The sequence below is a fragment of the Astatotilapia calliptera genome, chromosome 13, assembly GCF_900246225.1.
Source record: "Astatotilapia calliptera chromosome 13, fAstCal1.2, whole genome shotgun sequence".
NCBI classification, from domain to species: domain Eukaryota; kingdom Metazoa; phylum Chordata; class Actinopteri; order Cichliformes; family Cichlidae; genus Astatotilapia; species Astatotilapia calliptera.
The window spans coordinates 12,889,390-12,906,994 of NC_039314.1; the positions used below are offsets into that span (position 1 = coordinate 12,889,390).

The 17,605-nt window shown below is 39.7% G+C and overlaps 1 protein-coding gene across 2 annotated transcripts; it reads left to right on the top strand.

Moving 5' to 3' along the window:
* The first annotated feature begins 1,385 nt into the window (after window positions 1-1,385).
* elovl5 (ELOVL fatty acid elongase 5) lies at window positions 1,386-16,401 on the top strand. 2 transcript variants are annotated; one of them, XM_026189179.1, is made up of 8 exons: window positions 1,386-1,806; window positions 6,936-7,000; window positions 7,308-7,495; window positions 10,521-10,598; window positions 11,095-11,266; window positions 11,641-11,765; window positions 12,877-13,011; window positions 14,284-16,401. In XM_026189179.1, exons 2-8 carry the CDS (start codon window positions 6,943-6,945, stop codon window positions 14,410-14,412), a joined length of 885 nt encoding a protein of 294 aa, XP_026044964.1. In that variant the 5' UTR covers window positions 1,386-1,806; window positions 6,936-6,942; the 3' UTR covers window positions 14,413-16,401. The 2 variants fall into 2 exon arrangements, with proteins under 2 accessions (XP_026044964.1, XP_026044963.1); XM_026189178.1 differs by lacking the exon at window positions 1,386-1,806 and adding an exon at window positions 1,813-1,910.
* Window positions 16,402-17,605: the final 1,204 nt, after the last annotated feature.

The following is a 17,605-nucleotide window of genomic DNA, read 5'->3' on the forward strand; positions in this document are numbered from 1 at the left end:
AAGCCCACAGTCTGAGAGTGACAAGCTCTGTTGGGGTGATATGATACTGTGAGGTCTCTAAGATAAGGTGGGGCCTGATTATTCAAGACCTTGTATGTGAGGAGAAGGATTTTAAATTCTGGGGGAACGTTCAATGGCCAAAGGGTGTTTCTCCGAGTGTGTCTGTATCAGTGTGAACTGAGTACTTATTAATGACAAATTGGATAAATGTGTTTTCTTTTTCTTTTAAAAAAATTAAGAAAAAAAATTAAAGTATGACCTGGAAAGTGTTACTGGTGAATTATAAAAGTAATTAAACAATATAAAAACTAATAACTGAGTCAAAAAAGTTCAAAATCCAACATAAACCGCAGCACCACTGTGGTTTATGTTGTGCTGTGCTGTAAACTCCTCATAAGTGATGCTCACCAAAGGTTTTTCTCTCAACCCATTTAGATGTGGCTAAACATGTGGGATTGTTTGGGACTGTGTCTGTGCTTTATGGACCTACTGGTCTCTTAAAAGAGATGGGTGTGAGGTATGCATAAATATCCTGTTTACCCTGCAAGCATCCAGTCATAACTGTAAGGAGAAAAAAGAAAGAAAGAAAAAGCTGTTTTTTATTAAAAATGCATAGTGAGCACACAGCCATACTTCAAGTACGCTTAGCTCAGCAGCCACATGCACAATATTAAATGTCATTCAGCAAGAATTACCTCTGAGTGTAGCATGTACTGCAGCTAGCTCTGTACAAATCAAGGAAACTTTCAGTGAACTGTACACCATCACTAAAAACACTGATTATATATTTGCAAAATATTTCATTTCAAAAGAGAGAGAAAGACAATGAAAGAGTGTCTTTATTATGACAGGTCATAAAAACAGTTGTAAACTAGACCAGGGATATCAAACTCATTTTACATAGTGGGCCACGTCAACTCACTTTGATTTCAAGTGAGCATGAGAGTAATTCACATTAATTCGCAAAAAATGTCCCCTTTTCCCGTGGACTCACTGAAAAAAAACAAAAGAAGAAGAAAGAAATGTAAAAAATGGGGATTTTCTGTGTTTTAACTGATATTATTTTATCTATTACTTAGGAAAAGCTGTAAAAAGCTATGAAAATACAACAAAAATCTAAATATAATGCCATCTGTCATATTTCCACAGCCTTCCAGTGGGCCAAACTCGAGTCTTTGCTGGGCTGATTCTGGCCCCCAAACCTTATGTTTAACTCCCCTGATTTAGACACTTAAAGAAAAGATTTTTTTTTAAGTCTCCTGCGACAGGAGGATTTTTTTTCTACATCAGAAGTGATCTTTGATACAGATTAAATGATGCCTGATCAGAAGCCTGACTCCTTGGCATAGTGCAAAGCTTAAAAAAAAATCACGATGCACGAACGAGCGCCCCTTTGACCAGCAGTAAAAACCTGTGACATAACTCGTGTCTTTAAACCATAAACGTCACGTGTGGCTTCAATTATTTCTACTTCATTTCTACTTCAAATATGTTTCCCACTGATGAGAAATAAAATCTGCAACGACCCAATTCTTCCTTCTAATGAATGTGACTTTGTAATAAAGTTACAGGAAGGTACAGAAAACCTGCATGTCATCTTCTTTCCCTTTTTCCTGCGTGTGCAGTTGCAACGCATCGGGTCACCTCGTGGCTGTAGCCCTCCTGCGGGGCAATGGGCCAATCTGCGTGTTCCTCCCACTAGTTTCCACTGTGAGCGACAAGGCTGCACATTGTGCCCAGACCCGGCCAAGCCAAGGTTACACAGGCGGGCTTTTTTTCTCCTTTTTTCTCACTCCGCCTCCAAAGGTAGGCAGTCCGCTGCTCACAGCTGCATCCACTCTCTCCTGATCCACTCTCAGGGCTTCTTCCTCCGTCTAAATAAGGCGCCGGCCCAGCTCCGTGGCTGTACGGTAGGCGCTTTCTCTGTCTTCTTCTACGTTTTAGTTCTTCTTTTAAAAAAAAAAAAATTATAATTATTATTAATGATGCTGCCTTCATGGCGTCTGCAGTGAAAGCGACCAGTTTTGACTGATGCTCCCGAAGCGGTGACCTCTGCTGTTACTGTGGGTTGTAGGTTGCGATCGACGGGATGCGAAGTTTGCTGCTCGGCATGTTAATGAATTCCTCTCTGGAAGTTTCCGCTTTGAAATTAACGGGGTTAACGTCGTCGGCAGCAGCTCACATCTTTAGGTTAACGGGGCTGCTGCTGAACAGGATAGTGCGTAAAGTGCAGCTTAGGGTTACACGTGTGACCCCCCCTCCATGCAGAATAGTTGCTATTATACAATAATACTGTGTGTGTGTTGGGGGGGGGGGAGGCGGTTTTGTGTAGCAGTCCCGTGAACCTGTCGCGATCATCACGTCAAAACTCTTTGGAAGTAGCCACCGAGTACTGCAACGTGTTTTTGTGCGCTTAATACATGTTTGTAAGTGATGGCTGTAGATAATGTGACAAACCCAGGAGTGAAAGTGTGCATTTTTATGTGCTCTCGGGAACTGAATTGGGTTTCTTCATCATCATCATCATCATCATCATCATCATCTGTAGAGCCACTTTATTCTTGGTGGTCACCCATGCAGTTAATGAGTACATTAGCATTTAAAGCAGGGCACTAGAGAGAATAAGCTAGCCTTATATCGACTATTTCCATGTAATTAATAAGACATGACAGGTGCTTAGAGTGAAAACATGATGCTGGTTTTTAGTTGTAGTTTAATTTTTGTTGAGAATTAGTTACATGTGTTACCAGAGGTGGGAAGTGTCCATAAAGTTTTGTAAGTGTCATATACACATGCAAATAAGCACAGACAGGTTTATACTGTACAACGGAAATCTTAGTTTGCCAGACAACCTTCACACAGCAGTCATAAAAAAATTGAGAAGATAAAAGTGTCCAAGAAAGTACCAGTAATGAATGTGAAGACAATGAAATGAGTTTAAAAAGCTAAGGTTGTGTTTATTCTTGTGCAGGTTAGCAAAACAGATGTGCATGGATTGGTTTGATAGTCTTATCTTTGTGTGGTGATGTTTGAGGAGAACTCTAATAAGAGGACTCTCTGATTTTTGACAAACACCTGGTAAATAAAGTGAAAATCGCCACAGTAGTGGAGAAATTATTACAAACCATTCCCAGAGTAGCCTGAAAGAAACAGAGAGCCTTTAAAGTGGCACATACTGCAGTGATGAATACTATTAGAGAGTCTTCCTCTCTTCAAGAAGAACCAGTTGCAGGAGATGGCCGTCCCTTTCTGACCCTGATTCTGCTGGAGGTTTTCTTCCTGTTAAAAAGGGAATTTTTCCTTCCTACTGTCACCAAAGCCCTTGCTCATAGGGGGTCATATGTGCATTATTGTAGGATCTTTATCTTACAATATAAAGCACCCTGAGGCAACTGTTGTTGTGATTTAGTGCTATATAAATAAAACAACACTAAATAGAAGCTTCAGCTCTGACTGTTTAGACATATTTTGCAGGGCTGCATGCAGCTTGTACCCAGCAAAGACTCACTGACTGGCTGCTAACCTGCTCCCCTGTTGAGGCTCAGCCTGCTCTGATTAAGGCCCTGCAGATTATCATGTTTTGGTGCAGCCTAATGCATCTCAGATAATCAGCGAGGATATTACCAAACTGGGGTCGATCAGAATAAGCCATATTCAGTGCCGACAGATAAATGATTACATGCTATGTGTTCCCTGAGCAGCGATTCAAATAGGTGTTTAACTTTTACTTATATATACTCTGTATTTATGGGCTTTAGTCAGTTTAAATAAGAATTTCTTTACATAGATTAAAAGACTTTCTGAATGCATGTAAACAAAGTCATTAGTGTGTCCTCTCAGTTCTTTTAGTTGCATTTCAGTATCATATGACTGTGTCTAAGAGGCGTGTGCAGGTTGAATTGAGATGCTTTGGTTAAATTTGATAGATCTGCTCACATTTCTGTCTTTAGTGGCCAAGGTTATTCTGAAAAACGGTGCGATTTACTGTCAATGTAAGAGTCAAAAAAGTGTTTTCATATGTGGTAGAAGAGCTACAGTATCTCTCAGCTTGCAGGAGAATGGGATTTGTCTTCATGCTCTCAGGGGGCAGGTGTAGCGACAGTCCAGCGGTGCAGCAGTCGGTTAGATCACAGACTGCTGCATTGACTCAATAGCTGGGGAAAGATGTCAGAGGATATAAAGAAGGCAGTCGTACTATTTCTGTTTGCAAAGGCTGAAGTGATACAGCAGGCTTTTGCAAACAATATAAAGGCCTGCAGGAATGTGTAAACACCTCTGGGGTGATAATGAATAAAGCATGTGATCATGAGACTTATCAGATTGGGAGTAAGAAAATCTTAACGCAGGGATTCATGCACTTCTGAAGTGAGAGTATTGTTAAGACTGTATGTGGAAGCAGTGCTGTTATTGTGTAGAAGCACTGGTTTTTGAAAATGTCCTGTAATGTTAAAAACATGATGCGTTTATCCAGGCCTGCGTGTCGTGATGAATGTGCTTCCTGCTGCTGTAAATCATAGTAGGAGACAGGCTTGTGAACAGAACCTGGCAGTAGTAACTTATTAGACTTATATGGAAAAAATATCCAGTGGTGCACATCCAGACGTTCATACTGGCCTGTACATGGCCTTCTGCTTCATATCACTGGGCCGATCTGACTTTCTGAAGTATAGCAGTAAAACCTAACTTTTTGCTGTATGACAGTTATATAGTGGTATATCTACTGACAGAGCAATAATTTGCTTTCACGCTCTTCTTGACAGCTCCTCAGGCAGCTGTTTAAATCAGGAGGGGGACATTACAAACTGTGGGTTTGAAACGGTCACAAAGGGCTGAACTATCAGCAGACACAGGGCCACAACCACCACCACAATATGACAGCTTTGGCAGCAGAACATCCACAAGGTTTAGGAAATATACACATAAAGGGCTAATGAATCTGCACATTCTGACACGTTCATCATCTTCAACAATCTGAGAGCCAGAGGATCAATACACATTGGTAGTAATGGGATAGAGTCGTGGTTATCCTCTGAGTACACCTGCCTCCTGGCCTCTGCACTTCATTTGCATCCCAGAGTGAGAACTGAATATATTTGATGTGTTGATGGAAACAAGAGGGATGTGAAGGATCACTGCTAGGTTTATGGGATGTGTTAGGTGGAGAGAATCTATGGACTGAAGTATGGAGACTTAAAAAGGCAGGCAGGCACAGATGCTTTCAGCTGCTGATAGGCATATATCAGAATTGATTTCTTGGAGTTATGTCATGGTGTTTAAACGCTGCTTAGAGTTGATCATATTTTTTAAAAGGCTGTGGTTTTGATCACTAATAAAGACATCTTTCACAAGGATTGATTACCACTGCATTCATCTCTATGTCTACTTGTAGTGATAAAACTATGGTTGGTTTCCACCACACTCTACAGACTTAACATCTTTTCATTGTGCTGGTTTTGTTTTACTCCCTGAAATTGTACTTGCTCTCATAAGTGACTGTTGTTACTAATTCCAAATGACAACCATATTGGGAGAGGTGGTTTTGGGCGTCATGTTCTTCATTAGACTTATTTAGGTACCGTGGTATTAAATTTAGGTTATAACCTAGTAGTGTGTGTGTGTGTGTGTGTGTGTGTGTGTGTGTGTGTGTGTGTGTGTGTGTGTGTGTGTGTGTGTCTCTCAACTCACATTTGAAATGACTGATTAAGCAACACAATCGGTTAGAAATTTCAGAAACTGCTCATCTACCTGGATTTTCTCACATGACCATCTTCAGGGTTTACACAGACTGGTAAGATATCCTGAAGAGCAGCATTTCTTTGGCTGAAAAAGCCTCATTGATGCCAAAAGTCAGAGGAGAATGGCCGGAGTGCTTCAAGCTGATGAGAAGACAATAGTAACTATACAAACAACCAGTCGTTACAGCCATGGTATGCAGAAGAGCATCTCTGAACGCATAACACATTGAATCTCAAAGAAGATGGGCAGCTAACAACAGGAAACTGATGCTACCACTTGCACAGGCCCACCAAGTTTGGTCAATACAAGACTGGAAACATTGGTAACATTTGGATGTTGAAGGTCTGAATTTGGTCCAGGTAACATGAAAGTGTGTTCAGGCTGCTGGTGTTGGTATATTAGTTTATTGGGGTGTTTTCTTGGCACATGTTGAGCCCTTTGATAACAACTGAGCACTGGTTAAACACCACAGCCTACCTGAGTATTGTTGCTGACTAATCCGGGTCCCTTTATGGCAGCAGTATACCTACTGATGGTTGCTTCTGGGGGAATAATGCGGCATGTCACGAAGCTCAAATCATCTTAAACCTGTTTCTTGAACATGACAATGAGTTTAGTGTGCTCAAAGGTCCTCTACAATCTCCAGATCACAATCCAACAGGGCTACACTTGGATCTGCAGCTGACAAATCTGCAGTAACTGCGTGGTGTCATCATGTCAATATGAACAAGGCTTTCCCAGGAGTGTTTCCAGCACCTTGAATCTATGTTGAATATGAAGGATTAATGAAGTTGTGAAGGAAAATGGGGTTCAACCTGGTATGTTGCATATAAAATCGTGGTGTGATGAGTCATCCTCTCCTGAATGCACAGAACTCAAGTTTACCCTGGGCATACATAGGCAGCATTAACATAACATATCTTTTAATCCTGCAAGAAACCAGAGCTCCCAGTGAACCTGCGAACTCCACACAGTAGTGCCCCACCAAGGTCTGAACCCAGAAGCTTCTTGCTGTGAGGAAACGGTGCTAACCACAGTCGCCGTGATGCTCATGCTGCTAAAAGTCTTAATTGTAGATGATACAGAGTAGTTCGATTACCTTACTGTAGCACATACTCCTTTACATTTATTATTCTTTTTTTAAGCTTTTGAATAATTATTTTGTAATAACGTCTAACAACACTCTGTTCTTTTTCTAGGTGAAAAATGGAGACCTTCAATCATAAACTGAACGCGTATATCGACTCATGGATGGGTCCAAGAGGTAAGATGATGCAAATTGCACTAATTCACTGAACGGTGCAAATCATTCACAACTCTACAAGTACCCTGTGAGAAAATGTTATATAAGGTAAACATTACTTAAAACCTTTGACCCAAGTCGTACGTTACATGCTCGACACTGCTCTGTGGATCGTCTTGTGCTTTTCCGCCTGCTAACTTTCTAGGTGTTGAGCAATATTCCTTTTGCTGGTGATTTCTTTTCAGCTCTCTTCATTCATTTGCTGCTGGCAGTCAGGCCACCTTATTGTCCATCCTCCTCTCCTCACCTCTTTATCTCCATATTTCAGATCAGCGGGTTCGGGGAATGCTGCTGCTCGACAACTACCCACCAACCTTTGCACTCACAGTCATGTACCTTCTGATCGTTTGGATGGGGCCCAAGTACATGAAACACAGGCAGCCGTACTCCTGCAGAGCCGTCATGGTGTTCTACAATCTGGGCCTGACGCTCTTGTCCTTTTATATGTTCTATGAGGTAAACGAACTGCTCAGCGCTGAGAGATGAGCTAAACTGGGCCAAAGCAAACACAGCAGAGTCGCACTGCAAATAGATTATAAAATAAAGAGGAGGAAACTAAAATGACCCAGAACTAGATATACACCAATTGGCCATTGATTGTGTTGTTACTGTGGCAACTATCAAGAGGCAGGTTATACAAGGCAGTAAGTGTGACGGTTGTTTAAGTTAATGTGTTGAAAATTCAAATCAGTTTCATTTATATAGTGCCAAATCACAACAGCAGGCATCTCACCTACTTAAAGAAAGTAAAAGTACCTCCTTGAAGAACATTTCTACCACTTTTGCAATGCAAAGCTAACCGAACCTTGTCCTATATTAATGTAATGATAAAATAATATTAGTAGATAGAAATACTGATTTTATTTCAGTTTACATTTTAATTCTTACAAAGGTACTGGGCTTGAATCAGGGAAGTAGGACATGAGCAGAGAAAAAGACAGAAAATTAAAAAATAGCTCTATTTTCTGTAGAGGGTGACTTTGCCTCTAAACAGGAAAATGAGTTGGGAAGAGGTTAAAGACTAATTTAGCAGGTGGGGGAATCCTAAAATCAGCGGTAATGGCTCAGCATGGGGAAAAGAATCACAACTAACAATTATTACCGTTTAGAGCTCCAGTAGATCTTCTTAGTGTACAGGCTGTGATCAGCTGACCCACTGCTCTTTGTGGATGTACACAAATGAATTCATCAAGATGCTCGCTGAAGATGCTGAACTTCAGACACCGCAACTTATAGACACCTGCAATCATTCCGGTGTGCCAAAAAACACCCGCCCAATTTGGCACACGGTTTTCCTCTTTCATCTCTTTTTATGCGACGTCCTCCGGTGATTCCATTTGTTACTCTTCAGGCTTAAATCAGTTTCACGTTTGAAGACACAGTGACGAAATAATAACTCCCCTCAAAAAGTTTTGAAAATGTAAGGAGTAGAAAGTACAGATTTGAAAATGTAGCAGGTAAAAGTAAAAAGCTGTCAGAAAAAGTACTGATACCTATAGTAACGAAGTATTTATACTTTGTTACCTCCCACATCTGCCTCTAACATGAGTTATCATGCTAGATTAGTACAAAAATTGAGTGTAAAATTAATTATAGCTTCATTTTTAACAGATATCAGTGCGCCATCACTCTTTTGCGAGGAATTGGCTGCCTGCATCTGTGGCTGAAAGCTGCACCAAGAGACAAAGCCCCCGGGGGGGAGAGAGGGACGCAGCTGGATGCTGACAGGCTCATTGTGCCAGCTTTTAGCACAGGACACTATTGTTTGCTGGAAAACTGCTTTTTTATAAACGGGCTGACTAAGTGACTGCAATTGAGAGACGCACTAATGTAAACAAACATGGAAGAGCATTCTTATTTGGCAGGGAAGCTCAGTCAGTCTGAGCTCAGTGCACTGGGATGTGGCAATAGTGCAGAGTTCTCTTATCAGTGACAGCATCTGCTGTTATGCGTACTGTGAACACCAGGATGTCAGAACCAGACATAGCATTTCTGAGGACGTGTAAGTCTAAAGTATCTTTAGTCTCCTCCCCATCACAGCTGGCAGACCAATCTTGTCTGTCCCGCTGCATTGCGTAAGGCCCCAGTGGACTGTTGCCTGCTTTGATTCATTAAGCACTCCAGTTTGGTAATGCCGCAGCCACGGGGTGAACTTTTGGCAGTGCAAAATCAATCAAGGCCACCTGATGTGAATCAAAGTACAGGCCACTTTTGATCTTTGTCAACTTTCCAGAGCACAACTGTAATTGTGATCAGTTTTGTTTGACTATAATGCATCTGTAAGTCTGAAAAAAATCAATCAATCAAAGCTGTATATTAAGTTAGAGACAGGCTAATATCTGTGCCCACAAGATAAAATACAAACCTCATTCTGCTGGCGGTTTCTTGGCTCTAAGCTGTGTAAGTGAAGCCTTTTACAGCAGCAGACAAAGTGCATCTATATGGAAGTGGTGACTCAGCAATCAGCTAAGTCATCCACGTGTATTTGAATAATTATTCTTTAATGTGCCCTTTCAATGCCTCTAACAAGATTTACTAGAAATGGCAACAAATAGGCTGAATAATCCAGTTTCTGTAAGTTTCCTCCTCTTATGTAGTCCACAGAGATTACAGGCTGCTGCTGCTGCTGCATGTTTATTGTTGAAGCTAACATGTTGCAGATGGTCTGAGAGTCTGGATTTTAAGGAACGTAGCAGCCGGTCAGAAAGTGTTCGGAGCTTTGCAAACATTCCAATGAAACCTTTGACATACACACACAAAAATCAGTGCAAACAAAAGGGAGTTAATGTAGACTAAAGGTGAGTACATGGTGTCCTTTGCTGAATACCACGGACCGGTTTATGCCCGACAATATTTTCACGGACCGGCCTTTAAGGTGTCGCAGAAAAATACAACAAAATAAAACTAGTACCGGTACTGAAAAATAGAAGAGTTATACATAAAACACGTGAAAAGACCCAGGAAAAGCGAGTTAACGATAAAAACGATAACAAAATAACGCTGAAAACCGATAAAAACCCTGAAAACCACACATTTCACACCTGAGCCTCAACTCTCGCGGCCTGGTACCAAACGACTCACGGACCGGTACTGGTCCGAGGCCCGGGGGTTGGGGACCGCTGTCCTAGAGTACTGCAATTAGCCTTTCCTAGATTAAACGACTTCCCGCACGTTGTGTGATGATAAACAATGAGCTTGATGCCTTTTAAACTGTATCATCTTTGTTGTCATTAATTGTTATCAGCTAAAGATGGTTCATCACAATCTGACACAACATGTATTAACAGGAGAAAATAGTTATCTTACTTGCTATTTGTGCATGTATTTGCACACGTTTGTTAGTTGCTGGAAGGATTGAGTCATATTTAAAAACACAAATCATGCACTTCTATTTGTGCACTGCACATTCTTTGTGTTTAGTTGTTTTTTTTTTTTGGTACAAAATAAATTAATTTTACATTTAATGTCTTTTTATCTACAGCTCATTAGCGCTGCGTGGCACGGAGGCTACAACTTCTACTGCCAGAACACTCACAGTGCAGAGGAAGCGGATATTAAGGTCAGTCACCTTTACACTGTGCACTCTTTTTGTGTGGGTGTTCCTCTGTCTTTTGATTGCTTCTTTGATACACTGATGGGCTTTATAGTGAAATTGTAAGAGAGTCTATACGAGAGAGAGAGCATATGTAGGCATTTTACTTAAAATGTGTATCCACTGATCTGCTTTGATTTCTGTGGGCAGGTAGCTATAAATCCAGTCAGATAAGCTGCAGAGACAGTGCATTTAATCCAGTTTTCGACATCATGATGGCTGTCTTCAGCATCAGTGAAAACAAGCCTCTCACTGAAATGTGCTTGGCTCTGCAGTTCTGCAGCGATTAAATTAAAAGGTTTATCAGTTTGTCAGTCCTACAGTTAAACAGATTCCTCCCAGACCTTTGGGTGCCTTTGGGAACCCATTCCAATTTTGCCAACATTTTTTTTTTTTTTTTTTTGTGTATATATTTTGTTTGCTATGAAGGTTTCTCTCTCTCTCCTCCCCCCCCCCCACCCAGATTATAAATGTCCTCTGGTGGTACTACTTCTCCAAGCTCATCGAGTTCATGGACACCTTCTTCTTCATACTACGAAAAAATAATCACCAGATCACGTTCCTGCACCTTTACCACCATGCTAGCATGCTGAATATCTGGTGGTTTGTTATGAACTGGATACCTTGTGGGCATTGTGAGTGTTTTTACACAGCTTCACCCTCCAGTAACCACAGAAACAGTCTGGCATCACAGTTCAGCTAAATAATTCAAGTGCTCTAACCCATTAGCCTTGAAAGCAGCTCATTCTAGTCTCTTAAAGGATACAAAGTGACACTTATTGACCCACACGCTGCTACAATGTGTAACTAACTTTGCGCTTTTTACTGCTCACATAAACCATATTACTTCTGCATTACTTTACTGTTAATGGTTTCTAGTGTTTTTATTTTTTATCTTAACATAAAATCTGTAGTAAATTCTCCAAACACAACAGACTAATAACAAGTTTATTATCCCTGCTCTCTCTTTGTTAATATCATCCTGTCTCTTTCTTTTGTGCCTCTCCAGCGTACTTCGGTGCCTCACTAAACAGCTTCATTCACGTCGTGATGTATTCGTACTATGGCCTCTCAGCCATTCCAGCCATCCGGCCATACCTTTGGTGGAAGAAGTACATCACGCAGTTACAGCTGGTGGGTTCACATTCTTCCTCCAGTGCTAGAAACAATATTCAGATTCTTAAGTAAAAATAGCGGCATTTTAGTAAAAAATACGTGGTTTGTTTCAAATAAAAGTGCAATTAAATGCATAATTAAAATCCAAAAGTACTGGAAACTCCATGGACTTTAGTTTCTGCAGATGACTCTGTGATTTGTAGCTAGATTAGCGTGCATGTGGAAGATGAATGAAAGTCAGGAGATGCAAGAGAAAACATATATGTGAAAGGGAAGGAGGCGGGTGGAAAGGTGAAGATGCAAGAAGGACAGGTAGTGAAGGTGGATGAGTTTAAATACGTGGGGTCAACCAGGTATTTAAACTCATATACAGTGGCTTGCAAAAGTATTTGACCCCCTTGAACTTTTCCACATTTTGTCACATTACAGCCACAAACATGAATCAATTTTATTGGAATTCCACATGAAAGACCAATACAAAGTGGTGTACACGTGAGAAGTGGAACGAAAATCATACATGATTCCAAAATTTTTTTACAAATAAATAACTGCAAAGTGGGGTGTGCGTAATTATTCAGCCCCCTGAGTCAATACTTTTTAGAACCATCTTTTGCTGCAATTACAGCTGCCAGTCTTTTGGGGTGTGTCTCTACCAGCTTTGCACATCTAGTGACTGAAATCCTTGCCCATTCTTCTTTGCAGAACAGTCTTATGTCAGCTCAGATTGCTACTATCCCTTGTAATCCTGTTTAAATAAGCAGTTATGAAAATGTATTGTTAAAAAAAGGTTTACTTTGGGTTTAAACAGTGTCTCAAAGTGCTTCCTAGTTTTAAATCTGTTTGCTGTAATTCTCCTTTAAATTTATTTCTTTTAAAGAACATTTAAAGGAAATACAGACTCCGTTACAAGGTCAAATAACTTAAGGCTGATTGACACACTGAACTGTATATTTTATAAGCACTTTGTGTGTATTGTATGAAAACGTGCACGTAGTGGCATAAAAAGAGCAATATTTCCTTTGCCTGTAGTGTTGCAGAAATATAAAGTAGTATGGAACATTGGGGGGGGGGCTCTCTGTCACCCTCTCACTCTGTGGTGTGTGATGTGTTTGTTTGTTTTTCTCCACAGATCCAGTTCTTTTTAACTGTGACCCAGACAACTTTGGCAGTCATATGGCCATGCGGCTTCCCGATGGGATGGTTGTACTTCCAAATAAGTTACATGTTCACACTCATTATCCTTTTCATGAACTTCTACATTCAGGTGAGTTTTTTCTTTGCAAGAAGGTAAAACATTCAAAGGAAGTAATTGTTTTATGCACGACTTTATTAGCGTGTCACATTGTTATGGTGGAATTTTGTCCCTCTCTGTCTTACAATGTTGATTCAGTTCATTGAATGTTGCAGGCACAGCACTCAAAGTCCAGGTCTCAGTGCAAATGAGATCTGGACTTAGTAACACCTTAACTTAGCCATTGCAACATCTTGATTCTTTTCTTTTTCGCCCAGTCTGTTACGGTGCTTGGGATCATTGTCATGTTGTTTAAGCTGATTTTGACTAAGTCCTAGATGTCACACAGATGGCCTTTAAAGTTCATGATTCAGGTCCATCTAACTTGACAGTTCATATAAGCAGTTTGTTTCATTATGCTGTGTTTTAATGCTGAACATTTCCACTTTGGTTACATCTGTCCGAAGGACATTTTTCCAGATGCCTTGTGGTTTGCTCAGATGCAACATTGCATTCTTTTAGAGAGAAGAGGCTTTCTGTTGGAAACCTTTGCAAACGAGCCATACTTGTTCAGTCTTTCTCATTTTAATGTTGTGAACATTTAGCATGCACTCTTTCTGATGATCATTTAAATTGATTGCATTTTATCAGGAATACCTGGCTGCTACTTGGACCCTTTTTAAATCATAAGGAAGCAGTGAACGTGTGCTTAGTTTTCCCTATGAAAACTTTCTTTATCACGGATGTGCTTCTTGTTCCTTTGTGCTACAGCCCTCTGCCTTTACACAAAACCCATTAAAATTTAGAGAGCCATTCACTGGAGTGGATGACATCCGCAGTCCTACAATAACTTGCTCCTTAAAATACCTGAACTTGTGAAAGCACCAACACAAACCTTTATCTACAGCTGACTGTAGTCTGCTGCAAACGTACCCTTTGCACCTTTGAGTCATTAGAGCAGTGGCCAGCAGTTATTATTTCTCAAGCAAACTTACATTTGTTTTTATATAAAATGAAATATGCCCGATTCACAGACGGGTTCTGTTCTCAAGCTAACATTCACACTCTGATGGATTCCTCAGAGTTCAGTATCCAGCCCAAGGTTACTGTGTTATGCGACTAGAGGAGCCAGGAATCGAGAAATACCATGGAAACATTACTACCGCCTCAAGGAGTGGAGCCCTGTTCTCCTATATGTCGTTCGGGGCTATACTATAATAACCAGGAAGGCTGAGAGGAAGAGTGAATTTTCATCTATAAAATTATATGTAGTGATTTATTTTTCCCTCTTTTGTCTCACTCAAGACTTACAAGAAGAAGAGCGGTTCTCAGAGGAAGCATCCACAGAACAGCTCCCTGCTATCAACAAATGGACATGCTAACGGGACGCCATCAACGGACTTCACCGCACCCAAGAAACTGAGGGTGGATTGACATTTGAGAAACCTATTTCTCAATGTAGCGTGTTAGCTAATGCTGCTAGATGTGTCTTCTTACCTAGAATAGCCTAGCACTTACTTCAGATGAAATAAGCCATAGCCACATACAGTATAGCCAGAGACTTTCCATGTTTTTGCACATATTGCTACTTACTGTACTGAATTATTGACTTAATGAAGAAAATTAATATTTTGTAGTAAGGTTGACACTGTACAATATTGCCTTCCCCACCTTCTAGAGGTAATGATAATCCAAAGCAAACATGTTGTTCTTGCTACCAGCAAACAAGCACACATTCAGTAACGCTTTACACCCGCAAGATCTAAAAATGAAAGCTGCACCGAGTGTGTTGGCAGCTGAAGGTTCTTCTCACACTCAGTGACGTCAACTTGAGGGACTGAAAACATGCACATGTACACGATGCTTACTGTGGTCCTTAATGTGTAACCAGAATACGCATCTCGCGTCTTGCTTTATCTTATTCCTGCCTCAGCAGTTGCATCATCTTAAATGTTGCTCCCTGTAATACTGTAATGCATACTTACTGAGAGGCTGTAACACCTGAAATTGCACATTTACAGAAAAATATTCAGTGCAGGGTCTCAAATTTGGAATATTTAGCAATCTAACAAAGCATAACCAAAGTATAGTGTTCTGCGCATTGTAGGATTTCTATTTAAAAAGCATTTAAGACAGCGTGACAGGGCAGCTGTGGTGTTTCATGAGAGTAGTTTAAATTCAGTTCTGCTTAATTCAGAAAATTTAGTCTTCCCTTGTCCACTGAGCTTTTAAGACCTTAAATATAATTTGATTAAATGAACCTATGCCATTAGCACTGCAGCATAAATGTTTATTTTTAAACTATTTAGATGGTAAAGATAATCATAGTGTTTTTGGCTAAGTAAGTAAATATGTTGTATTCAGACAAATTTTATAGTTTTTATAGTTGACTATGAAAGATCTGTTATCTTTAGATCAAGTTGTTGAAAGGCAATCTTACCTCCCGTAGGTAAACCAGTTAGAACATCTATGATCTGCCTGAACACGTGACTAAACATTCAAAAACTGGAAAGATTATGACAACTGGACGAATCCCATTGCTGAGGAGCTTTACATTAAAAGCTCAGTTAGGACAGTTTATTATTAATATCATTACAATTCTTTTTAATTATATCTTTATTGAAATAGGGTCTTCTGTGCCTTCTGGACCAGTTGATTTGGTTTCTAATGTAGCATTTTCCCATTTTTCTTAATGTTTGTTCACGTCAGACAAATATGTGTCCAACTTCATGTCTGAATCTTGTGCCTGAATCTACATTTCCTTTGTGGGATTTGAGAATTTCAACAAATTATTATTTCTAACAACTTCTAATCATAATTTGATGTCAATAAAACAGAATAGCAAAAAAACAACAGCAAAAAAAAAAAGACCGACCTTTTTCTATTCAAAAGTAACTACATCCACTTAAACCCTCGAAAGCTCACTTTGGATCATAATATACGTGAAAATAGCCAAAGTAGCTTTTCTCCTGGTTCTCAGCCTTCATGCTAAACTACTGGCTGTAGCTACATGTTTGGCACACATATATCAGCAAATGAGTATTTTCTCTATTCCTCTCATATCCACCCCACCCCACCCACCCACCCACCCAAAAATAAATAAATAAATAACGAGGGAAAAAGATTTTAGTGATTAAACTATTTAATTTTATTTAATTTCCAAGCAGAGGCGGTAGTAAATGCTGGTATGGAAGAAGAAATGTATAAGGGTGGCTAAAGGATGAATCTTAAATTAATTTCTGACACTGTACCCATGAAATCATACAGGCATGTAATGACATGTAATAAGATGCACTGAGATCAAAGATTTTCTAGATTGTTAAATCGATAGATATATTTTCTGAAATCAGGTCATGAATCCAAATTAATGTGTTAGAATTTGTTTATTCACTGTAACACATTAAAAAAAAGACTATGAACATGTTTGTTGTGTTTGTCTTGAAAATTAATCACACTGACAATAACGAAAGAGAACAGACTCTTAATTATTTTTGAGTTTGCAAAACATTTACTAGCCGTTGCTAATAGCAAAACTAGTTTATCAGTTGTATTATGTATAGTTAGTAACTGTTGGTATGCGAACATGCTGCCATGTGAGCATGTTAGCACGACTGGCTGCATGAATAAAAAGATTTACAATTTCTATGTATTTAAAAAAAGAAGTTATTTACAAATATTTTTGTGACTGTTTCTGTTTCTGGCTTCTTCCTGTAAAAAGGGAGTTTTTCCTTGTCGCCATCACCGAGTGCTTGCTCATCCAGCGTCATCCGATTCCTGGGGTTTTCTTTCTAAAGTTGTAGGGTTTTTATCTTGCAGCGTATAAATAACATTTATATGCTGTATAAATAACATTTAGTTGAATCATTTTCCAGATAAACTGCATTATTATAGGTGAAGTTATTATTGATCAAGCAGTGCAAAAGTAATTTAAGTAAACCGCTGCAACATTAAATGATTTACACATCAATGAACCAATCATTTTAATTGTCATTTTATATAACGACATTAAAAAATATGCATGTTTTCAGTGTTTTTCACTGCTGCTACACAGCCGTGCATTTGGAATACATGCAGTTTGCTATCAGTTTTGAAGATAAGTGAGGCCTGTTGCATTGGGGAAAAAAGAATGGCAGCATACGTTAGTCAGAAATTTGAATCGTTGAACAATACAGGTGCCTTCATAAATTTCTATACCATATTAACGCACCTAGTTTTTGGGGACACAAGCTGCATGTTCCCTCTTCTCTTTAAGCTATGACGTGGCACTCACATTTTCTTAAATTAATTTACTGGCCAAATCCCAATATGCTTTACTTCTTCTCCGCAGCCCTCAGGCCCAAAGGAGGCAGAAGCATTTCTGTGTCTTTTGTAAACATTTCTCTTTTTTAGCATGTCAGTGTTCACTGACTGTCTTTCAGAAGTGATCCTGAACCCGAGCAATGATCGATTCCCACTACAGAATCACGCCTGTGTTTAATGCAGGGCTCCAAAATAACCTTCCAATATTAGCTTTCAGTCTTGTCCCATGTGTGCAGATGTGAGTCTGGACTGTCTGAATCTTTAATGATATTTTCCTTTAGTTTATGAAATCCTGAAATTCTTTCCAGCTTTAATTTGAGACATGAAA